The 26,493-nt window shown below is 39.0% G+C and overlaps 9 protein-coding genes and 1 non-coding gene across 16 annotated transcripts in view; 5 read left to right on the forward strand and 5 right to left on the reverse strand.

The window, feature by feature from the left end:
• Positions 1 to 224: 224 nt before the first annotated feature.
• LOC661659 (odorant receptor) lies at positions 225 to 1,985 on the forward strand. The gene is made up of 5 exons (XM_015983588.2): positions 225 to 353; positions 398 to 1,110; positions 1,149 to 1,248; positions 1,306 to 1,410; positions 1,459 to 1,985. Exons 1-5 carry the CDS (start codon positions 336 to 338, stop codon positions 1,672 to 1,674), a joined length of 1,152 nt encoding a protein of 383 aa, XP_015839074.1. The 5' UTR covers positions 225 to 335; the 3' UTR covers positions 1,675 to 1,985.
• On the forward strand, positions 1,745 to 12,515 carry ana3 (anastral spindle 3). The gene is made up of 22 exons (XM_064355081.1): positions 1,745 to 2,168; positions 2,218 to 2,405; positions 2,450 to 2,718; positions 2,764 to 2,980; positions 3,024 to 3,164; positions 3,212 to 3,427; positions 3,899 to 4,068; positions 4,123 to 4,342; positions 4,391 to 4,652; positions 4,698 to 4,903; positions 4,958 to 5,167; positions 5,564 to 6,549; positions 6,595 to 6,767; positions 7,704 to 7,982; positions 8,029 to 8,436; positions 8,482 to 8,645; positions 8,895 to 9,393; positions 10,404 to 10,595; positions 10,636 to 11,160; positions 11,208 to 11,419; positions 11,468 to 11,735; positions 11,851 to 12,515. Exons 1-22 carry the CDS (start codon positions 2,126 to 2,128, stop codon positions 12,096 to 12,098), a joined length of 6,096 nt encoding a protein of 2,031 aa, XP_064211151.1. The 5' UTR covers positions 1,745 to 2,125; the 3' UTR covers positions 12,099 to 12,515.
• LOC135265488 (uncharacterized) lies at positions 6,551 to 7,319 on the reverse strand. Its single transcript, XM_064355094.1, has 2 exons — positions 7,149 to 7,319; positions 6,551 to 7,097 (listed from the first exon to the last, which is right to left on the reverse strand). The coding sequence occupies exons 1-2, from the start codon at positions 7,294 to 7,296 to the stop codon at positions 6,754 to 6,756; spliced, it is 492 nt and encodes a 163-aa protein (XP_064211164.1). The 5' UTR covers positions 7,297 to 7,319; the 3' UTR covers positions 6,551 to 6,753.
• Positions 9,388 to 10,374, reverse strand: LOC103314317 (uncharacterized). The gene is made up of 4 exons (XM_008200030.3): positions 10,224 to 10,374; positions 10,006 to 10,173; positions 9,796 to 9,957; positions 9,388 to 9,566 (listed from the first exon to the last, which is right to left on the reverse strand). The coding sequence occupies exons 1-4, from the start codon at positions 10,263 to 10,265 to the stop codon at positions 9,411 to 9,413; spliced, it is 528 nt and encodes a 175-aa protein (XP_008198252.1). The 5' UTR covers positions 10,266 to 10,374; the 3' UTR covers positions 9,388 to 9,410.
• LOC103314316 (hypothetical protein) lies at positions 12,101 to 12,738 on the reverse strand. The gene is made up of 4 exons (XM_008200027.3): positions 12,604 to 12,738; positions 12,511 to 12,555; positions 12,232 to 12,390; positions 12,101 to 12,186 (listed from the first exon to the last, which is right to left on the reverse strand). The coding sequence occupies exons 1-4, from the start codon at positions 12,695 to 12,697 to the stop codon at positions 12,155 to 12,157; spliced, it is 330 nt and encodes a 109-aa protein (XP_008198249.1). The 5' UTR covers positions 12,698 to 12,738; the 3' UTR covers positions 12,101 to 12,154.
• Positions 12,739 to 13,645: 907 nt separating this feature from the next.
• Positions 13,646 to 26,493, forward strand: part of IP3K1 (Inositol 1,4,5-triphosphate kinase 1) — a 40,043-nt gene continuing 27,195 nt past the window's right edge. Inside the window, exons 1-4 of one of the 4 annotated variants that reach the window (XM_064355084.1) lie at positions 13,646 to 13,664; positions 14,921 to 15,064; positions 16,201 to 16,266; positions 20,266 to 20,319. In XM_064355084.1, coding sequence (XP_064211154.1) covers positions 14,993 to 15,064; positions 16,201 to 16,266; positions 20,266 to 20,319 — 192 coding nt within the window. In that variant the 5' untranslated portion in view covers positions 13,646 to 13,664; positions 14,921 to 14,992. Of the gene's footprint in view, positions 13,665 to 14,920; positions 15,065 to 16,200; positions 16,267 to 20,265; positions 20,320 to 26,493 lie in introns of those variants that run through there. The other 3 variants (XM_064355085.1, XM_967994.5, XM_064355086.1) reach the window with 3 other exon arrangements.
• LOC103313288 (uncharacterized) lies at positions 13,965 to 14,914 on the reverse strand. The gene is made up of 2 exons (XR_010333180.1): positions 14,295 to 14,914; positions 13,965 to 14,250 (listed from the first exon to the last, which is right to left on the reverse strand). It is a non-coding gene; the product is annotated as an uncharacterized LOC103313288 (transcript).
• Positions 18,712 to 20,245, forward strand: LOC103313364 (TLR4 interactor with leucine rich repeats). Its single transcript, XM_008196417.3, has 2 exons — positions 18,712 to 18,850; positions 18,896 to 20,245. The coding sequence occupies exon 2, from the start codon at positions 18,896 to 18,898 to the stop codon at positions 20,162 to 20,164; it is 1,269 nt and encodes a 422-aa protein (XP_008194639.1). The 5' UTR covers positions 18,712 to 18,850; the 3' UTR covers positions 20,165 to 20,245.
• LOC107399149 (uncharacterized) lies at positions 22,517 to 24,223 on the forward strand. 2 transcript variants are annotated; one of them, XM_064355089.1, is made up of 5 exons: positions 22,517 to 22,772; positions 22,825 to 22,841; positions 22,894 to 23,018; positions 23,069 to 23,778; positions 23,843 to 24,223. In XM_064355089.1, exons 3-5 carry the CDS (start codon positions 22,962 to 22,964, stop codon positions 24,204 to 24,206), a joined length of 1,131 nt encoding a protein of 376 aa, XP_064211159.1. In that variant the 5' UTR covers positions 22,517 to 22,772; positions 22,825 to 22,841; positions 22,894 to 22,961; the 3' UTR covers positions 24,207 to 24,223. The 2 variants fall into 2 exon arrangements, with proteins under 2 accessions (XP_064211159.1, XP_064211158.1); XM_064355088.1 differs by having other exon boundaries at positions 22,825 to 23,018.
• LOC135265486 (uncharacterized) lies at positions 24,168 to 26,484 on the reverse strand. 3 transcript variants are annotated; one of them, XM_064355083.1, is made up of 6 exons: positions 26,315 to 26,484; positions 25,879 to 26,256; positions 25,694 to 25,826; positions 25,441 to 25,632; positions 24,744 to 25,387; positions 24,168 to 24,680 (listed from the first exon to the last, which is right to left on the reverse strand). In XM_064355083.1, the coding sequence occupies exons 2-6, from the start codon at positions 26,216 to 26,218 to the stop codon at positions 24,247 to 24,249; spliced, it is 1,743 nt and encodes a 580-aa protein (XP_064211153.1). In that variant the 5' UTR covers positions 26,219 to 26,256; positions 26,315 to 26,484; the 3' UTR covers positions 24,168 to 24,246. The 3 variants fall into 3 exon arrangements, 1 of the variants encoding a protein (XP_064211153.1); XR_010333177.1 differs by having other exon boundaries at positions 24,168 to 25,387; positions 25,694 to 25,823; positions 26,315 to 26,482; XR_010333178.1 differs by having other exon boundaries at positions 24,168 to 25,387; positions 25,694 to 25,823; positions 26,067 to 26,256; positions 26,315 to 26,478.

Here is a 26,493-nt window from a genome sequence, read left to right on the forward strand (position 1 = left end):
AGTTCGAAGACTTTTTGCATTATTTTGACAGATCTGTCACCGTCACATTTCATAAAAAAATTGACGAACAATCATTTCTGAACAGTGTGTATATTTAATCAGTAAAGCACAGCATTCAAATAGTTGTTTTTTCCGATCCCACTTCCAGAAATCGACCAAATCTTCTCTCTAATTTACTAAAATTATTGATTATGATTTGAATTAAAGAGTTGACTCCAATAATTAGCCTCCAGAAAGCTACAATTAATCAAATTGCGTTAATTGGATGTTGCTTTGACTTGGACGAAACCTATTTTTGAAACATTTCAGTTTGTTATCGCCTCAAGACTAGCAAAATGGGTTTTATGATACAGGTGATACAATTGCCAATTAGACCGCAAATTTTTACGTGTTTTAGGACTACGATCTTCGAAACGCCTTTTCTCTCGAACGCAAGCTGATGTTAGTGGTGGGGTTTTACCCCAAACGTGACAACAAGCACGAAATTTTGTATTGGTTGAGCGCCTTTTTCAATCTTTTGATTTCGTACGGACAGCTCACTACGATGATCATTCAGATGGTTTTTGACCGAAGCGACTTATCCAAACTCACGGAGTCTCTACTATATTTTTTCACCCACTTTACGTTCCTCTGCAAGTTACTCAACTTTCAATATTACAGCAAGGATTTGATCGAGATTGAAAATTTCCTGACTGACCCCATTTTCTACGGATATTCCTTCGAGCAACTTGATATAATCAAGGCCAAGATTCGTTCGTGCGCCTTTATTTCTAACGCTTTCAGAATCTGTTGCACCTTCACCTGCTCTTTCTACTGCTTAGTGCCTTTTATTGACGAAAGTAGGAAGAAAATTCTGCCACTTCCGGGCTGGTTTCCGTACGATACAACCAACTATTATTACTCCACATTTTTTGTGCAAAGCTTGAGTCTCTTTATTAGCGCTTATTGCAACACTGCTATTGATATTCTGACGTGGAAATTGATCACGCTAGCGTCGGCCCAGTTCGAGATTTTGAAGGAAAATCTCACTAAAATCGACTATGAGGGGGGTTTTAACGAAACGAAAGGGGCCCTAGTCAGGTGTATAACACACCACGCGAAAATCGTCAAGTAAGCGCAACTAATTGCCTATTTAATTTGAAATTTAGTTACACAGAGCGAGTCGAGGCCATTTTTTCCAAAGGGATATTCCTCCAGTTGTTCGGGAGCGTGATAGTCATATGCACTACAGGTTTCCAGTTGATAGTCGTAAGAAAACCAAAGGCAGGTCTGGGATTAAGCCAGACGACGAGTTGTGTATTTTAGGTGCCAATCCCTAGCGTCCAGTTCGCCGTTTTGGGGACGTATTTATGCGGGATGACCACGCAGGTTGCCACCTACTGCTACTACGGGCATGAAGTTATGACAACCGTATAAATCTAAATCCCTAAATTACTGTTTTTCAAAAATTATTTCCAGAGTGACGCCATTGGAATGTCGCTCTATTTGTCGAACTGGTACGCCAGTCATGTCAAAATCCGCAAAATCGTGATGATTTTTTTGGAGAAAACTAAAAAACCGACCATTGTCAAGGCGGGGAATTTTATCACCTTGTCGTTGGCCACGCTGACACAGATTTTGCGGTCGGCCTATTCGTACTTCGCGGTTTTGCAACGCCTGTATAAAGATTCCTAATTTGATTAAAGCACATCACGTAATTAATGACATGTTAGGATATGAAGACACGTACAAATATTTTCAAAAATCTCTGGTAGGCTTAGTTAGTAATGTTGGTAATGTCACTAAAATGTCTGTTTGAAAAAATGTGGTACAATGTGCAAGGCTTGGTCGAAGCTTTTCGAAACTTTGAGGTCTTCGACATAAAAACGACCGACGATTTGTACCAATTCTTCGTCTTTTGCCACCTCTTCTCTTGGGGCGTGCTAGTATGGAAATTGCGGAACACTTTGTAACATTTAATTTCAAATAAATGTCTGGGGAATTTTGTTCTAACTTTCATTTTTCTAGTTTCAAACTTTCAAATGATGCCACTTCAGCCCGCCAGTGAAACTTTGTTTACAACCTAATTTTTGCAATTTGCGCCCATTTACAAGTTTTTACACAACATTTAAGCCCAAAGCTTCAAATGGCCGATAAATGTGTCTCATCTTTGCACATTCAAAAGCTGGGTGAGTCTTTCTTGGCGAAAAAACCTGACCTAACCTCAAAAATTCAAAGGACACGAAATTCAAGAAATACGAGAACGTGCCCTCCTTAACATAATCTCGAAACTGGACCACGGGTTCGAGTTCGACAACCCCTTGGCCCGGAGCCGTGAGATTTTGACCAAATTGTTTGAATGGTTTTTGCTTGAACCCTGCACGAAGCAGGAGCTTGTCTTCAAGCTGATTCGACGCATTCTTGAGGTGAGTTGTGACGAAAAAAAATTATTTAACGTACGTGGTAATAGTCAGCAAGTGGCCAAATTTTACTAAACCATCATGGGAGCGCCCCCTTTAAAAAGGAACTCGCGCAAATCCGGTCGTACATTGAGCCCAGATTTTACCCCCAATTGGAGGAAATCGTGCGGGTTTTGGACCAGTGTAACCCCATTGTGCCCCCACTGGAGCCCGAGGTGCCCCTCAGCCACAGGACGGGCCAGTCCGAGCTGGTGGGGAGCACGGCAACCCCCATTGAGGGGTTTGTGCACCAGGAGCCCTCCGCACACCAACGCAACACGTAAAAAAATCGAACGCAACCGCCTGGTCTCACCTTCGTTTGCAGCCCCCGGAAATTAGACAGCCCCCTAATAAACAACATTTATCCTCTGAGGTGGCAAATGCTGATTGAAGCAGACCGACAAGTGTTACAATCGATCGAAAATTCCCTCAAAAGTCCGCCACAACCCGCAGCATTGCTCCACTCAGCTGAGTTTTTCGCTAGCGTGCTTTTGCGCGATTTTCCGGCCGAAGTCTTCCTCCAAAGACCCACAATTATAATGGTGAGTTTTTTAAAACTCTCGCCCGTTTTGTAACAAATTTCAGGTGTTTCACGATTTAATCAACAATTGTACGTCCACTAGAGTCACAAATTCGGTCCTTAACTGTTTAAGTCAATTGACTAAAGCACTACAAATTCGGATCAATCACTACAATGACCCTTGTTTGTCCACATGTAAGGAAAATGTGAGTATTTTAATTAAATTAAAATTTGACTAATTGAAATTTTTAAGGCCCAATCAAAGGCCACAACACCCGTCACGTGGTCGCCAAAATCGAGCCTTTCTGGGCGGTCACGTGACGAAACTGAACGTCCTGAAAACGTGGACTATTTGAAAACGCAACAAATTTCTTTTCCGCGTTTTTGTTTTATGAATTTTAGGTGTGTTTTGAAATTTTTGTGTGTCAAGCCCGAAAGTATTAGGTCAAGTGGGCGGAGAAATAATCAGGTGAGTATAATATTACGTTCGGATAATTTTTGGATAAGGGGTGGTTTTTTACGTTGACGAAACTTGATTTTAAATTATTATTTTTGGAGCATTTAAGCACGGTTAAGTTAGTTAAAGACCAGGAAATTGGTTAATAAAATGTTTTTGACTTTGAAATGATTCGTATTTTTCGCTTTTTCAAGCATTTAAAAATTGAATTAAAAAGTATTACATTAGGACAAAAGAAGTGACACATTTTTTGCGTTTTCCGAGCATTTTATTTCGAGAAATTTAATCAAAAAATCACATTTTTTTATTTCGCACAATTTCTCAAAACTAAGCTAAAAAATTGCTAAAATAAATTGTAAATAATGAGTTTTGAGCTAAAAATACCGCGTTTTGGAAAATTGTTGTCAGTTGACCATGGCCAACCCTTACCCAAAACGAATGAATAGGCCCCGCCCCCTTACTCTTCTCATTGACATTTCTCAGCGAGGCGTTAATTTGGCCCTGAATATGCTGGAGGAGCTTTTAAATTTATTAAATCTAGTTGTCGGGCCCGAAATTTGGAACGAGGAGGCACAGACGCCTCTGATTCACGAAATTCGGAGGCAAATGAACGACGTTTTGATTGATTATGGCGACGCTTTGGAGTTTTTCAGGTTTTATTTTGCGTTATTTATGTGTTAAAACAACTGATTGAGTTATTTTTGAAGAGTGGAAGCTGTTAGTGATGATTCAAATTTGCAAAACCGAGTCATTCAGTTGTGTGTTTTACACAATTGTGGCGAGTTTTTGACCCGGTTTGTGCCCTTGGCACAAACCGGAGTGATTTTACCGAGAAATTTGAAAAATTCGCTCGTTGATAGTCTCGTCGATATCACTTTAGTCAAACTATACCCGGACTTATACAACACCCTTCTTAGTTACGTCCAAGTATTGGTATTTTTTCAAGGTTGAATTTTTTTCAACACTATTTTTTAGTCTTTTAAAGCAGGCCTTGACAGTGATTCTATCGTAAAATACCATGAAACGAAACGCGTCTGTGATAGCATGACATCTGCCGTTGAGTTTATGAAACAATACCAAAGTTTAAATGCCCATGAAGGCATACTTTTGGCCGAAAAATCTCTCCCATGCCTTGAATTTCACCGAGATTTGACGTTTGTGAAACAAGTGGTTGATCTAAGTGCCAATAAACTACCCCTCTACCCCAGCGACGACACACTAATTGAAACATTTGAAAGTGAGTCAAGATGACTTGACTTCAGTCATTTATTACCATTTTTAGCCGTCATTTTAAAACTGCTGGGACATAATTTAGAAACGGTCCGTGCGGAAACGTACAAATTGTGCCAAAAATGCATAATTGCGACGATCGGGCCCAAATTGAACAAGTCCGGGACTGGCGTGCCGGGCTCTCAGATTTTGTTTCTCTGTCGGAATAAAATTCTAGTTGAAATAGCGTGCCATGGATTGACTAGTGACAATTCACAGGTGGGTAACTCGATTTCACGATTAATTAATTAATTAATTGTAAATAAATTAAAGATAAGGGACTGTGCCGAAGATATTTTAATTCATTTAATTAAATGTAAAATACTCGTTTCTGGCGATATTTGGGATAGAATAGTGGAGGCCTTGATTGGCTCATTACCGATCTTGTTATGTCATGTTAACAAAAAAGAATCGCTCGGGCGCAACCTGCTCGATATCACCGATCCTGACACGGCCGAAACTTTATTTTTGCCCAAAAGTGAGGTAAGTTGTTTTTCCTTTGCCAGGCACTGTTTTTATCAAAAAACAATGTTACGAATTGCACCTTTGTAGCATTTTTTTCTGTTCTTGTTTTTTTTTAAATAAAAAGAATAGACTTATGGAAAAATGAAATGGCAAACTTAAAAAGGCACAAAACAGTAAAAATAATAAACAACGTAAAAAGCCGTCTGTAGATCTTAAATTTGGACTCATTTATAAATTCTTTTTTGTAGGCTGTATTCAAAATTCTTACATAAACACATTCTACATTTTCCCATTTTTTTAGATTCAATTTTTCAAAATTCTATTATATCTAGCTGCATTTAATATTTTTCAAAGTCATTCTTACTATTCACCGTTGTTTTTCAATTTGTTCGAAACGTTACTTTTGTGCCCTAGGTCGTAAAAGCCAACATTTGTTTGTTATTCACGTGCGAAAATCAAGCCCGCGAGGAGGCTTTTTCGCGCCTTTGTTGGCTCCTAGCTTCGCAAACCGACTCCAGAGAGTTGTTACCAAGGCTCAACAATCTCTACGACAAAGCCTTACCAAACGTGTGTCAAATTCAGCGCCTTTTCGACGTTAACAAAAACCGAACCACGCAACATTTCTATCAACCGAGCAGTTTAAACCAAGTTTTGGAACTCCTGAAATCGTCAAATGTTGAACCGGTGATCCGAAGATCAGCCCTAACCCAAATCAGCGTCATGATGGAAGATCCACTACTACACTCAACCTTCCTGGCCCACAACGGCATCGAAGTTTTGTTATGCGTGATCAAGTCGGCACTGACTGAAAAAAATTTCATGGATTACCCCGATTCTGTGATTCCCGCAGTCGCCATTTTGAAAAACCTGTGCCTGTATCAGACAAGTGCGAGGCAGTGCCTCGCCGAAAACATCGACGTTTTTTACAATGTTTTGCGCGGTTTATTTATGTTTTTCACCGAGGATAAGTTGAGGCACGACGCCGTTTGTCTCTTGTTTCTGTTGTGCTACAACGAGTTCATCAAAGGGAGCCCTTCCAAGGCCAACTTTTCAGTGCCTCACTTGTTTACTTATAAGTTACACGTCCCGTTTACGTGCAACACTCACTGGGAGGTTAGTCAGTATTATGAGGCAAGCCTCATGGAATTATTGGGTTCGGATCGTTGTTGTCTTGCCTCGATTCAAATCCAGTGGAATTGTGAGATTTTCGGCGGTTTGGACGAGTTGTTGGCACGGAAACGGGATGATTGTGAGGTTGTGGAAGGGCTGAGGCTGAGGCAGTACGACTTGGCGGTTTTGCAAGCTTCGAGTGTTGATTTTTGCGTGAGGCACCACTTGGTTGAGGCACAAAACGGGACGATGCACGAGTGTGTCACCAACACGATAAATAAATTAACAACGTGAGTGGTTAATTAGTTAATGGCTTATTTAATTTACAATTGAAGGTACGTGATTTTGTGCAAGTTAATGCCGAGGCACGACCAGTTTTTGGATCATGCTTGGGAGGCCACGTTTTCGCGCTTTTTGAAAGTCCTTCCGTCGAGCGAAGACGACGCGAAGCTGCTAAGCCACGTCTTGAAGTTTCTGCGCCACTTGGCCCCCTTTTACAAGTCTTCAGGTAGGCAAACCCCTAGGAAATTCAAACAGTGGTTCTCAAATCGTTCCCTCGCCAAGTCCTGTGTTTTAAAAATTATGTCCAAGTCGGATAATTCGACGCCGTTGTTGTTTACGAGCACGTCGATCGCCACTTCGGTGTTGATTACGTGATCGGCGAATTTTTTCAGTGATTTTTTTTCATAGCGGTTCACTGACGCAACACAAACGTTGTGGTTTTTCGTCGAACGGATTAATTCTTTTCTGGCGGTTTCTAATTTTTGTTGGTTGAGGCCGGCGATTATGACGCGGGCCCCTTTTTGTAAATATTTGCGTGCTTTTTCGTAATTTAGCCCTGAAATCGACCGGTTATCTGACGTTTGGAAGTGAGGTTATGTCACTTAACCTATGTCGTCTAAAATCACAATTACGGTTTTTGGGGGCACAAATAGAGTTCGGTATTTGTAGAAGTTGATTATGCGAGTGGCAATTGCACGTTTTGGTAAAATGTAGACCAAAGCGGCCGCTAAACCGACCGCGTACCAGTTCACCATTTTGGCGGGTTGGCAACACTGACGCGTTTTTTCGAAATATTTTTTGCTAAATTTAAACTAAAATTGCCAAATTGCTGCTAAATTTATGATATTAGCTTGTTTAGCTCTATTAGTTCGTGTTTAAATGACGAACTTATTTATTTCACTTGTCGAAATAAAACAACAATTACAAAAATATATCAAAATTGATAATATTTTTCGTGTTTCATTCGGTTTGGCTCATTTTTGTGCTTAATCTTGGGAGCAATAAGTCGAAAAGCCACAAAAATTGCTCAAAACTTTCAAAAAATTTGGATAATATTTATTTTGTTATTATGTTTATTTCGCTCAATTTACTTGAGGCTTGTGTGAGAGACTTATTATTTTACACGAATAATCTCCTACACTGTTTGAATGTTTCGTTTCAGAGGGGCCTTTTTGGCTCACACAACTGCTCAAAAACCCCTCATCGTGTCTCCTTGATTTAATATCAGTGGAACCGTCAACGAGTGACGATTTTAAAAATTTGAGCCGAGATTTACTAAATTTAATTACTTTGTGCGCCACATTGGAGCAACATTTTTTGGATTATTACAATTATTTCGCCTCAAAAGTGCCACAAACTGGCCAAACATCATGGATTAATGTCATTGAGATAATCTCGAATTGTTTGAAATTCACCGACAGCAGCCACTTTTACAACCTTTGTAAGTCCCAACTTGAATTGACCACAGCTTCAGGAATTGATTTTAGCTTATTTGGACTCGTTGCTCGATTGTTTGGTACACTTGACGGCCAGTTTAGGCTGGACTTGTTCGAAACCCAACCAACACACAAAACAAACCCTATCTGAACTGGTCTCATCCTTGTGCGAATTAGTCGTAGTGTTTCACTGTAGCAAAGGCCAAACGGCCACGATTTCGGTCATGGGCGTGAACATCACTCGAAACGTGATTTTAATACTTAACCATCTCGTGGCCGAAATGCACAACTCTAAAATCAAAAATTGGCAACACTGTTTTCTCAACGTGGACGAAAGCGATTGGTTGAAAAGTTTTCTAGTGCTTTGGTCAAGTCGTGATGTTCTATTGCGCGCTGGAGCGGTGCAATTGTTTGCCGGATTGGCCAAATCACCGATGCTTGCCATTAAAATCGTCAACGGTTGGTAACACTGCTTCAATTTTCTTTTCTCATTTTTTATCACAGAGTTAAATGTTTGGGACCTGTCTTTGGGGGTTTTAATCGACCACGAGGAGGCGAGCGTCGTAAGGGAAAATTGCGCGTTTTTGTTGGCCAATTTATTGGGACACTCTGTAGATTTGGATGCAATTTCCTTAATGACCAGTCTTGTGCCAAATACCTTGCGAAAGGTATGGACTCATACAGGGTCTATAACTTTTCTGCTATTTGAAATATTGCCATATTAATAACAAAATAATTTAATTTTTAAAATAACAATAATAATTAATAACACAGTTAATAATAAGATGAATAAATAAAGATGAATTTTTTGAAAACTTTAAGAAATATATATAACAGTAAAAAAGTTATAGACCGAATACACATCCCTGGGTCACTCTGTACATTCTTTCTTAATTTTTTTTCAATGATTTTTTCAGGGTAAAGACGAAGTTACCACAATTTTTGATCTTTTCGAAGATTATGAGTTTTATAAACACTTGGTTATTATCCTGAGCCGTCTTTACACCCTCAATATTATTAATTTTGACACTGGGAGTGTGTCACAAGTGTGCTGTGACGCCTCTTCGAGTAGTACCAACAGTACGGAGCAAAACTACGCACCAGTCGCGCCATCTTTTGTTAAAAGTTTGGCCAACTTGCTGTTGAATTTATTTAACTTGAATGAGGACCTTTTGAGTTATAAGTTACAGGATTTTGGGATTGTTAAGTTGTTACTTAAGGCCGTTTGCAATCCCAGTATGTGTGTCAATGATACGAAAAAACTGTCACTCTATTGTGACATTATCGAAATGGATGCCACTATTTGTACTTTATTGGGTCAGGTGGCTAATGCCAACACAACTTGTCTGGGGACTATTCTACATACTAGGGACTGTTTGACGGTTTTGGTGTCACTACTGAACACGAAACTATATCGTAAGTATTTTATTTAATCACTTTTCAATAGTAAATTCGAGGTTGTGACAATTGAGAGTTTCGTTTGTTTTCGCATCAAGTAGGCTCACTTTGACCAGGAATTCCCCATCTGGGATTTTCTTGAACTTGAATTTTTGGAAGTCGAGAGTGTGGTCCTTGATTTTGTAGTCGCCCTAAAAAATGGGTTAAATTTGGGGCCAGTAATTCGTTCTTACACGGTCTAGTCCGGTCAGGTCAGGTCAGTGTAAGAACGTAGGAGGCGGTGGTGTATTTATAGTCGATTTTTTATAATCAACTGTCAAAGTGCCGTCAGGTTGGCATTATCATGTATACTATTTTTGAATTAAAAATCAGGATTGCGACACTGACAGTTGATAATAAAAAAGAATGAACTGTATGTACAGGGGGTACGGGACATTTCCCGCGCTCAAGGCCTGCTGCTTCCTGAATGTCATGCATAAACTCGCCCATATATTTATTAACAGCGTCACAGAGGTTTTCTTTGATTGTTATCAGGTGTTCGTAGGCTCCATTATCCTCCTTGTATGACACGTCAGCAATGTCCTATAATTCTTTATGAATTTTGTGTGCTTAAGTTGGCAAAAGTGTTACAAGAATGTCGTTCCCGAGTGGCACTTTGGTGGAGAGACTCCCTTCCTCCAAAACCTGCATTCCGTCGCCGCCTTGCTTCAGTTTAAACGTCATTTTGATCGGATAGTCGGCATTGTTGTCACAATTTTCGAATTTGGTCACAGTCACCTTGGCTTGTGTCACGTGATACTGTACCAGCCAATCAAAGAAAGCCATTTGGCGTTTGGTTGTATACTTACGCATGCCACCACGGACAGGATAACACTCACAAAATTCATCATTTTGCACTAATGAACGAATTGTGCTTTTTTATATATACAGTGGTTGTCATTAGTTGGAGGACGCAATCACGATTTTATCTTCTTCCGCTATTTGTAGCTCTAATGACGATTAAAATTAAATAATTTCGGTGATTTTAGATACCCATCTGCCCCAATTATTGTGTTTGCGTAACCGACTTTGGAGCGAAATTTTCAGACTTTTGTCGGTTCTCACAACGGCGAAGAGTTTCGACCAATCAGCGCTCGGCATTTTAAGCCAAACAATTGAAGAGTCGGGTGCGCCATTTCTTGAGACTGTGTGTGAAGCTGCCAAAAGTCTGGCTTTTGACGGTAGGTGGCGCTCATGTCTCACGCCTCGACTGTTTTATAGATTTGCAGACTTCGGCCCTCTTGTCACTGACTGCGTTATTGTCACGTGATAACAACTTGCTCCACAATTTTTCAAATTTAACCGAAATTTTGCTAAATTTGTACGAATTGTGCGACTTGAAAGCTTCCAAAGACCTAGTTCGGAAAAAATCCGTGATAACGGGGGCGCTAACGTCATTATTGGGGGCGTCACCCGGGGCGAAACAGTTCGCCTTGGGGGCAGGGTTGCCAACTGTCATTGTTAAACAACTGAAGGAGTTTCATCTCAAGTTGAGTTTGGAGTCTGTCGATTGTTTACGGCGCGTTTTGGAGAAAAAGAGAGTTTGTCCCGTGTTGAAAGACCTGGATGAGTTGGTCGGTTTGGTTACGAATTTCATGGTAGGTGATGGTAGTGTCAAGGATAAATTCGCCCAGTTGGGTTTGGGCGATTTCGTCCATAAATTATGGGTGTGGTTTGCGCTGCAAAACGGGCATCTTGTCGACGTTTTGAGGATGTTGGCAACATTTACGGCCGATTGTGCCACAGGTTTGTGCAACTATTTCGGGGATTCACCCACAGTTTGGGGGTTTTAGCGTGCCAGAGTTTGCCGCTGACGAGCGCAGTTGCCGGCACTGGGCCTCGCAAGCTACCAACCAAAATATCACTACTTCATGTGATTATCAATACGATTGATAAGGAGATGGAGCAAGTCAGTAGAACACGCAATTTGAGTGTCCTTGAATTGTGTTTTGTTATTTTGGGAAATTGTTGCTCGGTTCTCGAGTGTCGAATTTTGATTTGTAAAGTGAGTAACGACCAAAAATTGGATGAAAAAATAAAATAAAAATTTTAGAGCGCTTTATTGAACAGTGCGGGACGGCTACACCCCGCCATCACCAAAAAGCAGAAACCTTGGGACTTTGTCGAGTCTCTTTGGCTCGAATTTTTGCAAATTTTTTCCCTACATCCGGAAGGACAGTCCCACATTGCCAAAAATAGCGACGTTTTCGACTTAATTTTGTCCCTAACTTCCGGTAAATTACCGAATCGCACAACCGCGCTTTTGGTTTTGCGAAACATAGCGTTCTACCAACCCAACCGGTCGAGGCTGATGACGTCAGGTTGGTACCACATCATCAGCGCCCTCTGATTGGTAGATAGTAATTAATTGAACCCTGTTTTCCCTATCTATCAAGGGGCGCTAAACCAACACTGGCATTTAACTGTGAATTTCAGGCGAATTTTTGAACTTGCTGAGGGGTAAGTTGGAGAGTGGCTCCCGCGAGGAGAAAGCCACTGTTGTTTTAATCATGTGGTCGCTTTCTGCCAACAACCAGAAAGCGAAAATCGCCTTCAAAGCCGCAAAACTGGACGCGCAGTTGGAGCAAATGTTGAAGCATTACCAGTTGTCGTCAGAGGTGCCAGATGAGGAACTTGAGACAATAAAATATGTTCTAAGTGTGATCGGGGACAGGGATTTATGATGTTTCTACTTTTGTATTTATTTTATTTCTAACGTAAGTGTAATTAAACTTTTAATTCATAGTGTTGCGTAAACGCTCCTAATGCGTTCTGGAAGTTGGAAATTATGACAAAGAAATGATGTTGTTTTATTACCTCGCCAGTCGTCCGGACGTCTAGTCCAGCCTCTGAGACGCCAGAACTCGTCGTTGTTGGGGTTGTTTTGGTTGCTTCTGAGACAGTGGTCCTCGTAATCACTCTCATCTTCCGACTCACTGTCGTACTCAGACTCGGTCTCGTACTCTGTGCTTTCTTCTAGAAGTTGTAAATAAGTTAAGTTATTGTTGCACGTTTCTACCATAAATCAGGAATAATTATTTTGATTTTGACGAAAACAACTTGTATTAACGTCACCACAATTAAAATAATGCTTACCGTCAGTGCTGTTATCATCGTAATATCCCATGTCTTCCAGACGTTCTATTAATGCGAACAAATGAAATATGGTTAATTAAGTCACATAATTACCTCGCCAGTCCACCGGTCTCCCCGGGTAACCCCTGGACTTCCAGAACAAAGGGTCGCACGGGTTTAATTGCCGGCTCCTCAACGTGTGGCTCATTTTAACCAAAAATCGTAAATACGACGCAAAATAGAAACGCTGGTAAACCCAAAACCACAGAATAACAGGTTTTACAGAAACGCATCTGTCCTTGTCCGGATAGAGCGAAAGTGTCACTAGCACATCTATTGTTGCCAGCGCGTACTAAGCGTTATCGGCGGGCGATTTGAATTGCCCGTAGTTACTTTTCTTTTAAAGTTTGATTGCATTTTTCGTATTGTTTGTAAATATTCACAACAATAGTTGCTAATAACACTTTCTGATGTTAGACAACTATTGTTGCTGAATATTTACAAAGAATACGAAAAATAAAATATGAGAATAAATAAAGACAATAAACTTGTAATAAAAATTTATTATCACTAGTCAATATACACGATACGATAACTATAAACTAATGATTGATCCATCAAATTATTTATATTCCCACAATAAAAAAGTTCAAAAAAGCACACACACGAAAAAAACCACAAAACAGTACTAATTTCACATAAAACAAAGCCGAGGGCGAACACCAAACAAACCAAGCACAAAATGGCGATTTACACAATGGCAACTGTCACAGGTCCACTGTTAATTTCTGCCGATATTATAGGTAGCTTCGCTAAAATTGACTATACGTGTGTGCGACATCTGCGATAGCAAGCCGAACTACAGTCGATTTTGAATTTGGCGCCTATACTTGGCTTGGTGCATTTAGGTTTCACCACCCTGCCCAAAACTAGTCAAATGTGGTCGGTTTTCCGGAAACAAACGACACATCCCGACACGCAAATTAAAGAAACCTGTACTTGTATTTGAGTTTTTGGGGCACAGCGAGGCCAATTTTACTTTTTTGTCATTATTATTACCCGAAAGTCCTGTAATTAATTTAATTACATAATAGTTGCTGAAATTTCGCATAAATCAAAGTCGGCGCATGCGCAACTCGGCCTTTATCCACAGAAGGCGTGTTTACGAATGGATAGTTGGCGACACAGAACAGAAAGGGTTAAGAAGTGATAATTCCCTAGTAAATCACTGGCAACACGAGAATCCAGCGCCTCTGGTGCTGAAGTGCGTTACTACCACGGTAAAGTGCCACGTTTGAATAAATTCCTTTTATATTGTTTTTTATTATTTTTATCTTACAAGTTTCATTGCAAATTGTTTAAAATAAAAAAATATATTTTCATTTTAAACAAAATGAAAACGTTTTATATTTATTTTAAACAAAATTTGAAATGAAACTTACAAAAAAAGTTGTTTTGGGGTAATAAAACACAGATTTTGTTAACATTTTTATTGTACACTTGAGTAACATAACAAATTAAATTTTTCAAAAAATTAAAGTATTGTATTATTTCTTAATTATACAAAAATTATAAAAAAATTAAATCAGTCAGTGTTGGCATGTTTTGCCTGTCTGCTCGAGACTTAAAACAAAATAAGGTCTGCTTTGCAATGACTTTTACCTTGTCTGTCAGCAAACAGTTGCCCACGCTACGACCACGAGGAGGTACATGCAGTGCACTGACACACTCGAGCGCAAATAAGAAACTTAAAAGTAAATTCTGAAATACCCTAAATAGCGAAAACGCCAAAATTTTGAACTTACAGGATCCTCAATTTTGCAGGCATTCCTCCACAATTCTTGAAGCTTTGGATTCTTAGGGAAGGTGAAGAAATGCTTATTGGACTGTCCTTTGTTGGGAACATAATCACTGGTGCATCCGGGGTATTTGCAGGAATATTTGCGATAACCAGCCATGACTAAAGTTCAGTTGAGTAGTAGAAATCAAAAATCCGTCACTCCAGACCAATGCCTTTAAAATAGAAAGAAACACCAATCAAAAAGATGAGGTTATATTAATAAAATAAGAGATACTTATCTTTTTGGTCGGCGCTCAACACCAGGAATTGACTCACTAACGAACTGTAATCAGAATTTTTGCTTTGATTAAACGATTAAACAAATAATTGCTACATACTTCCGGTAACACGTTGAACGATGAGTGACAAAACAACACTTTTGGCGCGATATTTTCGGTGCGATCTGCGCGCAAGCGTAGATGTCATTGTTACGTCAAAAAATATAATTTAATGAAATCCCTAATAAATACGCGCTTGTTTTAAAATAAGCAGTCGTCATTGGTCGTCCCTTTTCATCTCCCCGGGAGTGCAAAACCCCCCTCGCCTATACTCTCGTGTTGCCAATGCGCGTATCCCACTTTCACCCCCATGGTTGGCGATGGGACGGCGTTTGTTTATGTGTGTTCACACGGTTTGACTGCAATTTTAGTGACTTGTGCCCCCATGGCCGAAATTGCAACGAATTTCCCGCCCCAGACGTACTCCTCGTCGTTTTTCCTCAACTCTTTGACCGACGTAAGTTAGGTTAAGTTTAGATAAACATTGGGTGCATTGCACCCTCGGTGCAGGTGGCTGTGCGAGATGACATTTCGGGAAATTGTTACTGGAAACTTGAAAATAACGCGATTTCTCACATTTCCAGAGATAATAAACATCTCGTTAATTAAAACAGTGCAATGTGGCAGCTTTGTTTATAAAAGCCGGGTGTTTTTGCGCTAATTTGAATTTAATAAGTGCCGACTTTTCCGGGTATTTATTTTAGTCAAGTTGGTAGAGACCAGTTTTTTGCCAAGTTATTTTCGAAGTGTGTTTACATTACCTTCGGTATGTAATTCCAAATTATTTCATTATTTCGCACCTCGTTAGTCAAAAAGTAACGTTTTGTTTGCCAAAGATGATCAGTTATGTGAATTCGGCGAAATTTTGAATATACAGGGTGGCGACCATAACCCTGTTTATGTCTGCGGATTTTTTCCTTGGTTATCTGGTACACCGGAAATGACGTCAGTTGGGTGCCATCACAACACTTAATATTAATTACTGATAATTGGGACTTGTGCAAAATTGTTTTAAAAGTAACACGCTTTTTAGCATTGACCTGCTACAAATTTTATGTATTACGTACCACTTCGATAAGCAAGGTGATATTGTTAATGGAAAGTTAATTTAAAAGTTGTCTGTTTAAATTTGACGCCAAAAACTGAATCACAAATTGTCAAGCCAACTTGATCAGTTGGCCGTGAAAATTTGACAATTCGACATTGACATTAGCCGGTGGCCAACTTTTGCCCAACCTTGGTTTTTACTCGTTAAAATATTTGATTAAATTAACTTCATCCACGAATTCAATTTCACCGCAAAGACGCAATAGTTTAACAGTCCTGGAACAATGTGTCGTTAAAATGTAAAACTTCACGCTTTGCTCGTAAATAACTCATGTAAATTGTTTTTTGGAGTGGAACACATGGTGGCGATAAGCAAATCCTACTTTTGTCTTGTGGAAATAATTGATATTTGCTTTGTCCTTTCTAATCCGTTTGCGGCAAACAAGGATCTCGTCTCGTCTTTTGTTCAAATGTAAACAAGTGATTTGAATACAATCAAATGACGCGTTTTTTGGAAATGAATTTGAAAAATGTTTGTTTTTCCAGGATGAGAAAAACAGCAGCGAGGCGGCGAAACAAGACAATGCTCCCCTTCTGGACTGCCTCATAACGGTAGGATTGTCAATTCGAGTTGAAACAATTTAGAATCTCAATTGAATCGATTGGAATTGATTCGTTTGCGTCACACATTCTCTTGACCTTTTTTTACGTTGACCATTCCCTGAATTGTTTCTTCTCAAATCTCAAATGGAGATGTTTATTGTTGGCTACTATGCATTCTAATTACGGATTTATTTTTGGACCTGTGAACAATATATCGCGGAATTCCCACCAAAATACGCATTATTTCATTGTGTAGGGCCATTTTTGACACGCAAAATAACAGCTAATTTGAACACGTGCAAAATCAATCACAATGGCCTTTGATGAACCGATTTTTGTACAGAAGCGTAATTATCGCAAATTACAAACATATGCTTATCAAATATCAGGAAAATCTTTGGACCGGCGGCAATTTTAGCAACTCACTACCTTACTAACTTTGAAAGTACTCAACCACTTTAAATAATCCTGTCAGGAGAGCTGGTGCCGAGGTGTCGGGGTCAGGTCATCAATTTTAGTTAAGACAACGTCTGAAAAATATAAAATGGGGGTGTGAGTAATCCAGTCCATCAGAGTGAGACGTCCACAATCGCAATTTGTGAACCAATAAATGTAACAGTCGTTAACCCAAAATAATTATGCAAATCTGCCATCAATAAAATATGTAATTCGAATAGAATCGGTTGAGCTCTGTCCAAGGGGTCCAAAAGGTTAACAGTCGCAGTCCTGGTCAATAGGACTCCAGGAGCATAGGGAAAACCAGGCAAAGGGTTACCCCTTTGCTCATAGATACCATCCAGCCCGCTTGTCTCTGGATCAGCAGCAATCGAGAGACCACCTCGCGGTTCTGACGTGCAATAGGCAACGCTGCCTTGTCATCCACCACTTGTCTTAGGTTGTGCAATGAGTACCCCGGTAATATCCGTCCAGCGTCTACTTCGAGACCCGCAGGTCATTCAACACCAAGCGTGCAATGGATATTATGTTCATGGTACTCGCCTATGACCAACATAAAAAGGGGGCGGTTCCGGGCAGTGCAATGATCACCTTTTTGGCCAACCTGCTCAGCCGCTAATCAAACATAGCCCTAAGCGTGCAATGGAGGCCCTCTTCATAGTGCAGGTGGTGAACAAGTCCCTATAAACCTCATGGCCGCAGCCGTATCTCAGGGGCGGTTCCGGGCAGTGCAATGAACACCTTTTTGGCTAACCTGCTCAACTGCTAATCACACATAGCCCTGAGCGTGCAATGGAAGCCCTCTTCATAGTGCAGGTGGTGAACAAGTCCCTTAACCTCATAGCCGAAGCCGTCTCACGGACCAACGAGCAAGTGCAATGATCACCTTCCAGCGCTCTCCCCACGACCTATTCTGCAACCTAGACCTGGGGGTGCAATGAACGCGGCTGCCTAGTGATCCCCCGCGTCCACAAATAAACATAAACCAGACCTGGAGGCCTCGCGACGCCGCGACCCTCCAGCGTCCCCTGTTGGGTTAATCTCGGCGTGCAATGGGCATTTTCGAGCGCCGCCCCGCCTCAAGCTTAACCGTGGATTAATTAAGGATAGACAGACTAACAAAGTTTAGCTCGACATGTCGGGGCTCAACTCAATCTTATTCATAGTTCGTCAACTCTCAATTCAATATCATTCTCATCAAATATCACCAACTTTAGTATCAACCAATTAAATAAACTATCAACTGATGAATAGCGCATTAATTCAACTTCAGTTTGATATTGTACTCAATACTCACGCAGGTTTCTGATGAACGTTATCAACAATTATAAAATCAACACCGCAGCAATTAAAATAATGATTGAACGACTCACCCTACCGTTGATATGGTAATTATCATAAATCTCTACACCTTATTGGATTGAAAAACCTCACACACCAACAAACTGGGATTACTCTGTGATAACTCACCTTGATTCACTTAAGCAATTACTTTAAGTCACTCTAACTTGGAACTGACTCTAGCTCACACTACCCCTCTAAAGTGTGGGTGAAAACTAAAAACTCATATGCAAAATTGCATATTCGAAGGCGTCTTTCTCACGGTCGACTTGGGGTGGTCTGCTTGTCACCCTGACTAGCTAATAAATTAGGCTCAAGTGTTTATGTTTCTCGAAATAAAAGTCTCGGGGTCTTTTCGGAACTTTACTGACTAATTACCCTAATTATCTACATGCTAATCTATGACGAAAAGTAAAAAAAAAAAACAAACTACCATTAAATTAAAAATATAAAATTAAAAAAAATTATGACCGCTCGGACTTCATCCTACACTTGAAATGAGGATTTTTGAGGATTGAGGATTTTTTCAACTGAAAATATTTAGTTTTTTAACCGTATTTGAAGTTGTTCCCTTGCGCCTGACTAGCATTACACTGCTCAGTAAGTTATCTGACTTTCCCATTAAACAAATCTAAATATAACTCGCATTTGCATGTAAACACCATCTGTTATTGAATCTTCTAATTGCTGGAACATTTCTACAAATTTCGCGATTAGAAAACAAACAGAACTCTGGTCACTGTGATAATCTCGAAATGTCGTAGTTGTTTCCAAACCACCGACGCTAAAACTCAAGGTAAAATCGTTCAATTTAACGCCAATTCCAAATCGATTTTTGCAGATGCGTTGCTTATTTTCAATTATTTTGGTGCTACTTTTGTCCCACGAGGGCACAACCCTCGAGTGTGCGATCCCTCCAGAACCACGAGTGCGTTTTTTCGATTCGATAATTCACTATGAGGGAAATCGCATCCCTTTCAGTGTTCTCAGAGCGGGCTGGCAAGGCAGTGACGTCCAGTTCACATTTACCACAATAAACAAACTCACGAAAAATATTTTTGTCACTTATGATTCACAAGCGATAATTTCGCTAAAACTGAGCGGAAAACAAATCAAAGAAGTGGAAGACGGGGCCTTTGTGACGCTTGTTTGCCTCCAAGAGCTCCTCCTAGACCGTAACAATATCACAAAGTTGGCAAAAAATATTTTCACCGACTTGGAACGCTTGGAAAAGCTTGACTTGAGCAACAATCGCATCGAAGTCATCGACGATTTTGTGTTCTCCCAGTTGGCAAGCCTGAAGATCCTGAATTTGGGGAATAACCGAATCGAGAAATTGCAAAATTTGGCGTTTGCCAACCTCACAAAATTGGAATATTTGAATTTGGAACGCAACGAAATTGGCAAAATTGCGCCCGATTTATTTCTCCCGTTGACAAGTTTGAGTAATTTGACTTTGGCGTGGAACATGTTGAATGTGGAGCCGGAGAAATGGCACGGTTTGGCACATTTGCATTTTCTGGACTTGGCTGCGAACAACTTGGACCATTTTGACCCGAGTTACAATTTCACGTTTCGCAATTTGCGCGGTTTAAATTTGAGCTTGAATTCTCTGAGTCAGTTGAACGTTTTCGAAATCAAGCGGCACTTGCCCCGGCTTGAGTTGATCGATTTGAACGGAAATGCGTGGTTCTGCGACGATCTGGAGCGAATTGTTCGCGAACTGAACGATTCAAGGATCAAAGCAGCGCCGGGGAATCACACAAGGGGAGTGCGCGGGATTGCCTGCAGTGAAGTACCGGGGTATTCAACCAGGGGTACCACTCTGATTGTCACAACTAGCGTGAAAACCCCGACTTGGGTGAAAAAGGACGAGCTGGAGCGATACGTCGAGCGGAAAATTGCAAATAACAGTGAGAAAATCGAGAGCTCGATTGCGACGTTGCGAAGCTTTGTTGTTTTCGTGTTTGCGCTCGTTTGTCTTTTTATCTTGTTTGAAATTTTAGTACGGCTTGATTGTTGCCGGAGTGTTATCGGGAGGCTCCGGGGAGGCAATGAACTGTATGTTGATAACAATGACGTTGAAAATTTTAGACTGTTAGGCAGATAATTCGTTTCGTTCACCTATTATTGCCTGTGATGTGATATTTTTGTACCGTTTTTTTTCTGAATAAATTTTGTGATAAAAGAATTGATTTTTCTATTTTACAGTTTCTTTCCGGTGAGAAGCGCTCATCGAAAAACGGAACTAAAGCTAAGAAAAAGGTAAATGCACGTGCGACTAGGTATTGCACTGTAATTGTGATTAACAATGCTGGTAGTTGGACGGTTTGTCGCATGATGGCGCCACTAACAATAATCAGAGGTAGTGCGATTGCTCAATGAATTTGTTGTGGCTGTTACAACTGTAAATAACAACATTTAATTGTTTTTTATGCATAAACGATAAGCGGCCACTTTTTACTCTCGTTTGGATGACCCATTTGAATAAAAACAATTCACATTGCGGTTTTTTTTAATACATGCATTTCGAAAATTTAAAACTCTTTAAACTATTTAAAATTGCCAAATATTTTTTTGAATTTATGAATTTTTACTATTTTTGTAATTTTAAATGTACAAGATGAGTTTCTTAAAAGAAGATAATTTCCCACGTAATCTTGTGAATTTTAAGCTTATTTTTAACGAAATTTTGCGAAATAATTGCGTTTCTAGCTGTTCTAAAACACACGAATGCAATAAAATGTGATTTTCTGACCAATTGAGGTCGTTTTCAGCTCACAAAATAAAAGAATATAATATAATTTTCGAATGAATACGGTCTGATTTGCCATTTTGTCAATACTTGTAAGATTTAATTTTTTCCTTCGATGGTTTCGTAAGGCAAAAATTTAATAATTTTACGAAATGTTCAGCGAAATACTCGATTTTTAAAAAAGAATTTCAAAATAAGATACTTACGCTTCTGTCCCATGTGCGTCTATAGAGGAGAGTCTGGTAAAGCCAAAAATATTTCAAAAACTAAAATTGACACAAAATTGAGCGTTTGTATTTAAATTATATTTCACTACGCTTGTGAATTTTTTCAGAATTTTTCTACAATTCTTTATTATAATAAATATTAATTGTCTAATTTAAAATATTAAAAATAGGTAAATACTATATTTATTAATCGAAATTTAATGATTTTTAGTGTATTTCTGCAAAAAACTATAAAAAATTCTTAATTAATTTCATGTAATAGGTCAGTTTAAAAAAATCGAACTTGTGTTTTTTTAATTCAAATCGAAATTTCTACGATTTTTAGAATTGAATTGTGGCTGAAAAAATTATGGCCTAGAATTTCCAGCATTAATTTTATTTAATTAAATTTTTTAAGTAGATAATACTTACATACTTAGTAAATAGTGACATACTTTTTAGATTAAAACTGCCAATTAGTTTCGAATTCATCATGTAATTTTTTGGTAAATTTTTTGGATTTATTGACTTAAAATTGTACTTGAGATAATTTGGTTAATCGAAACTTCTGCATGTGTAGATGCGAGAACTGGTGTTTAAAGATCCAATTTTTAGAGCTGACAGTCTAGAATTTACAGTATTTATTTTTTTACACTTTATCTTTTATGAAACAAAATTTCTTGACCACACATTTCGGAATGTGTTCTGTTGACTTTTGAAATTATTAAGGATTTTTTAATAAAAAAACCCTTGAAATATCTCAAAATATTGACTTATGTTTTGTAATGTGAAACCCCAATTTCCAGAGTTTAGTAAGTTTTTATGGCTAAGAGTTGACAGTATTTATTTTTTTGCAGTTTTTTTTCTATGAAACAAAATTGCAATTCCTTGTGATTGATAGTTTCATATTTTCCTGAAAATCTGATGTAACTCCTCTCGATCTTTCTCTCCTCCAAGGCTTCCAATTTCCACACCTTTGCATAACCGCGGCCATTACGTGTCACTCCCATAATTTTCGAATGACTTAATTAGCTTTTCCGACGAAAAAAACTAATTACACCTTAACTGACTCACGTTCAGTTTCAATTCCGGTATGCTTCAGACATGACTCAAATATCGAATTTTTTCTCTTCAAACTATATTCTCTCATCGGTCGAATTTGTTGGTCTTTTTGGTGGACGTTCCTTCGCGTGTGTTTAATAAAATCAGGCGTCGTGGAAGGTCTTCGGATTTGGAGCAGAAACCGACCATATCCAACTGTTAGGAACTCGGAGGTCATCATTGACGTCAATCGAGAGTCACGTGACACTTTTCAAAACCATTTTTTCTTCTCTCTCTCGCTCCTCCGGAGCGCAATGCTCGGTAAGAAATCATCGCCAATGCACCGGAGGAAACCGCTTCTTATCTTTGGCAAAATTTTTCGAATTTCGGAACTCGATCAAACCGGTAATAACCATCGAACGGTTTTTTCCCTCAAAATTTTTGACTCCACTTAATTATACGCGCTATCAGTCGTGACGTCACCTCCCCACTCTTATTACGGTAGGTCAGTTGCTCAAAGCTAAACAACCAGTCTTTTACATGTGGTGTAATACGTTTTTCGGTTTTTTGGTTGTGTTTGTGCGTTAATAACGTGTCAAATAGCTGCAGCGGGTGTAATTTGTGCCACTAGAGACTTTAATTTAATTTAGAAGTGACTTTTTGTGAAAATACGAACTTTATAAAAGAATACAGGGAACCACGTTGTCGGTGAGAAAGTGAGTAAGCTTTAATTATACTTTGAGAAACTATTATATTTATGCATTTTAGTGGCAGAAAAGCACATTGTTAAGTTTCACTTTATTGCGAAATTTTTTGGGGACGGTAATCGCTTTTTAGTTCGGGGAGAAAATGCTTTTACCAGCGGTCACGTCACCAAATTTAGGTTTGATGGCACAGTACAACCGATGAGAATTTCTGCAGAAGTTCTACCGAGCATGAAAAAGCTAAATTATACTGTGGAGGTTTGTATTTATTTAACTGTTAGACATTTCTTCTACAAAGTGTGTTTTAGATTTCATATGACCTAGAAGAAGGGGTTAAGACGGCACATTGTACCTGCCCAAGGGGCAACGTGGCTTGCCATCATATGGCTGCAGCATTATATTATGCTCATTATAATGTAAGTGCTACTGACATTGAGTGTCAGTGGAGTGCCCCATCAAAAACAACACCACAAACAGAAGTCATTAAGTTAGCTGATGTTTACAAGCCGAAATTATCAAACTATACGGCACTGTCTAGGTCCTCTACTGAGGACGAAATTATTCAGTTCCGTGCCGAAATAGGCGTCACGAATGTGGTGGGCTTCACTTGGCTCCTAAGACCAGAAGCAAGTGAAGAAGCCAGAAAAATTATTGCAGATATCGAAGAAATTCTACAAAGCTTAGAATACGTGCAGGCCATAGACAAACAAAAGTTTCTTTTGGAGAAGTGCAGAATAGATGAGGCACGCATTAAACTGGTTGAGGCGTGCACTCGGGGCCAACATGTTAACGAAAATTGGCATGTAGCAAGGAAACATCGTTTAACGGCCAGCAGGTTTGGCATGGTACTATCTGCTTGCAGTAGACGAAGATTCCCACCCTCTTTATTTAAAAATTTGGCGGAAGGCTATTCGCTTGACAGGGTTGCTGCTGTGCAGTGGGGTAAGACCCACGAGAAGACAGCGCTCAGAGAATTTGAAGAAGCGACGAATCTTAAAGTCCAAGAGACGGGATTTTGGTAGGTCGAAAATAATTAACACGTATAACTTAGATGAATAATGTAATATTACTTTTTTTTGTAGGTTGGAAGAATCAGGCTTTTTGGGAGCAAGTCCTGATGGATTAGTGGAAGAAGATGGGATTCTCGAAATTAAATGCCCATATAAATATAGGGACACTGACAGTTTGTCTGAAGCCCTGAAGGATAAAAAATATTTTTATTGGAGGGATGAAAATGAGGACATTAATCTTAACAGCAATCACAATTATTACCACCAAGTACAGGGGCAAATGCACATCACTGGTCGAAGTATCTGCTACTTTGTCGTGTGGACACCAAAGTGCACAGAGATATTTCAAATTGAAAAAGATCCGGGGTGGTCAGAAAATATCAATATTTTAAAAGAATTTTATCTTGACCAATATATTTCCTTTATTTCACAATAATAAACTGTATATAAATAGATGGTTTTTATTTTACATTATTTTAATCATCACAATCCTGAAACAATTCTGCTACCTCTTTAATTAATGGAAATTGGAGGTTTGTTAAAGCGGCAGTCGCTTTAAAAACAATATCTCCATAGTGGCACAAAGACTCTGGCAAAAAATTTAAAATATGATAACATTTTAATCGGCGTATTGCCCTTTCGACGTGTATTCTTGCACGTGCAATATTTTCGGTACACTTAACTTGCTCTGGTGTAAATTGGACATTTGATAAAAAAGGTGGAATATTCAAAGTGACCCCTGGTGGCAGAATATTTTGGATCAAAAATCCCTTATCGGCTAAAATCATATCTCCAGTTTTTAACATGTCGATTATTCCACAATTTAAAACAACTTTTTGATCAGAAGTTGATCCCACGTATAAATCACTTACAAATGTGATGACACCATTGGGTGCAACTCCAATTAGCCCTTTGAAAGTATTATGATGTTTGTAAGTACTATATGTTAATTTCTGTGTTGACATAGACTTACGTGATACCACAGTGAAAATTTCGGTACAATCTAGAACTGCTCTACAATTAGTAAAATTGCTAAAACATGTTGGCAAGCAAGATTTATTTTTTTCGCGCGAAGGCATTGTCGTCATAAACTGTTTATATAAAATTTCATATATTACATGGACAAATGTTAAAATAATATTAGAAACTGTGCTTTGGGCAACCCCAAAGCGTTGCGCCAAATCAAGTTGAGGGAAATTGAGTCGTAATTTTACTAGGGTTAAAAAGAGTTGGTCAATTCTAGTTAACTTTTGGACTGTCCATTTGTGGTAATATTTTATGTCCAACTTTTCGATTAAGTGAAACAATGCTTCGAAAATCTGGCTATTGGGAAGACCGGTATATAAAACAATGAGTTTGTCATTTCCTTGAACATTTTCATAGCAAAATCGTACTGTCAGATATTGTATTTTTGCTTTAAGTTCAGCATTTTCCTTTTTGAGAAAATACATTTCTGCTTCAAGAGCCGCATGTGACACCAAGGGTGCTTGCACACCCATAGATTCTAACGGAGCATCTTGAATTATATCTGCTGGTGCTGCAACTACGGCTGTAGACGTCGATGGCACTTCCTCTAAATTCATTGTCGATGGTACTGTTTCTTCCGGTATATCAACACTATTCAAATGATCAAATTGTAAATCAATTTAAAACTAGGATTCACTTTTTACCTTAATGATTCAGCGGAACTAGAACAAGAAGGGAGTCCTTGTTTTTTCATCTTTTTTTTTTCTGGAGATTCCACTTGAAAATAGGCTCTTTTTGCGATATTGTGCAAAAATAATTCAGGACCATTTTCCTTTCTTCCATCCCGAAAATGGCAGCTGCAAACGTAGGCTCCTGGTCCGGGTTCTACATCTCTTCTACATTTAACAATGAAACAAGCAATTAAAAATTAATATCAAAACATCTATTAAAAATTACCTCAACAATTTTTTCCATAGTGCTCGTTCTTTTCCCGACTTAGGAAAACTAAAAAAATGGCATTTATCGCGAGTACTATAGTGTTTGCAATCTGGAGCCCAACACATTCCCATAGTTGTGATGTAAAAACCTACTACACATGAACTATCAAAGTATCGCAACAAAATATTATTCACAAATCATACCTAATGATGTACCACAAAAATGAGATAATGTCTTGGAAAAACAGAATTTTAAAAATTCAAGAACACGAAGATATGGAGAACGATCGGAAAAAACACGATAACAAAAGACACTCACGAAAGAAGCACAGAACTCACAACCCGTACTACTTTCAACCATGTATGTGCCTGAACCCTCTACCCTCGTATACCTGCTATTCATCCCTCGTGATGGGGGAGGGGGACAGAAAACAACCCGTTTATTGGGGTTGCGCCGGTTGCACCCCATGAATTCGTCATTCAGAAGAAATCCAATGTCATTAGTGTGGCAAACCATTTTTCCCTCAGTTTTAAAAGGCCACATAATAATTTACATCAATATGATGTCCAAATTAAGAAAAACTGAATTTTGAAGTTTGAAAAAAGTTAGGTTAGAAAAGGATTTATGTGTTCAACTTACAGAAATATTAGCTCAGTTGCTAAAATCTTTAAGAAACGACATTGCATTTTTCATAGCTATCATTTCTCTGTAAAAGTAATGTTCCTACACTTCTAGCATTAAAGAAATACGAAAAACTTTTAAATGCCCATAAGAAAAGCATTGAAAATGGCGATTGTTTAGCTTTAAGGTGCTGACCT

The sequence above is a fragment of the Tribolium castaneum genome, chromosome 2 (assembly GCF_031307605.1).
Source record: "Tribolium castaneum strain GA2 chromosome 2, icTriCast1.1, whole genome shotgun sequence".
NCBI lineage: Eukaryota > Metazoa > Arthropoda > Insecta > Coleoptera > Tenebrionidae > Tribolium > Tribolium castaneum.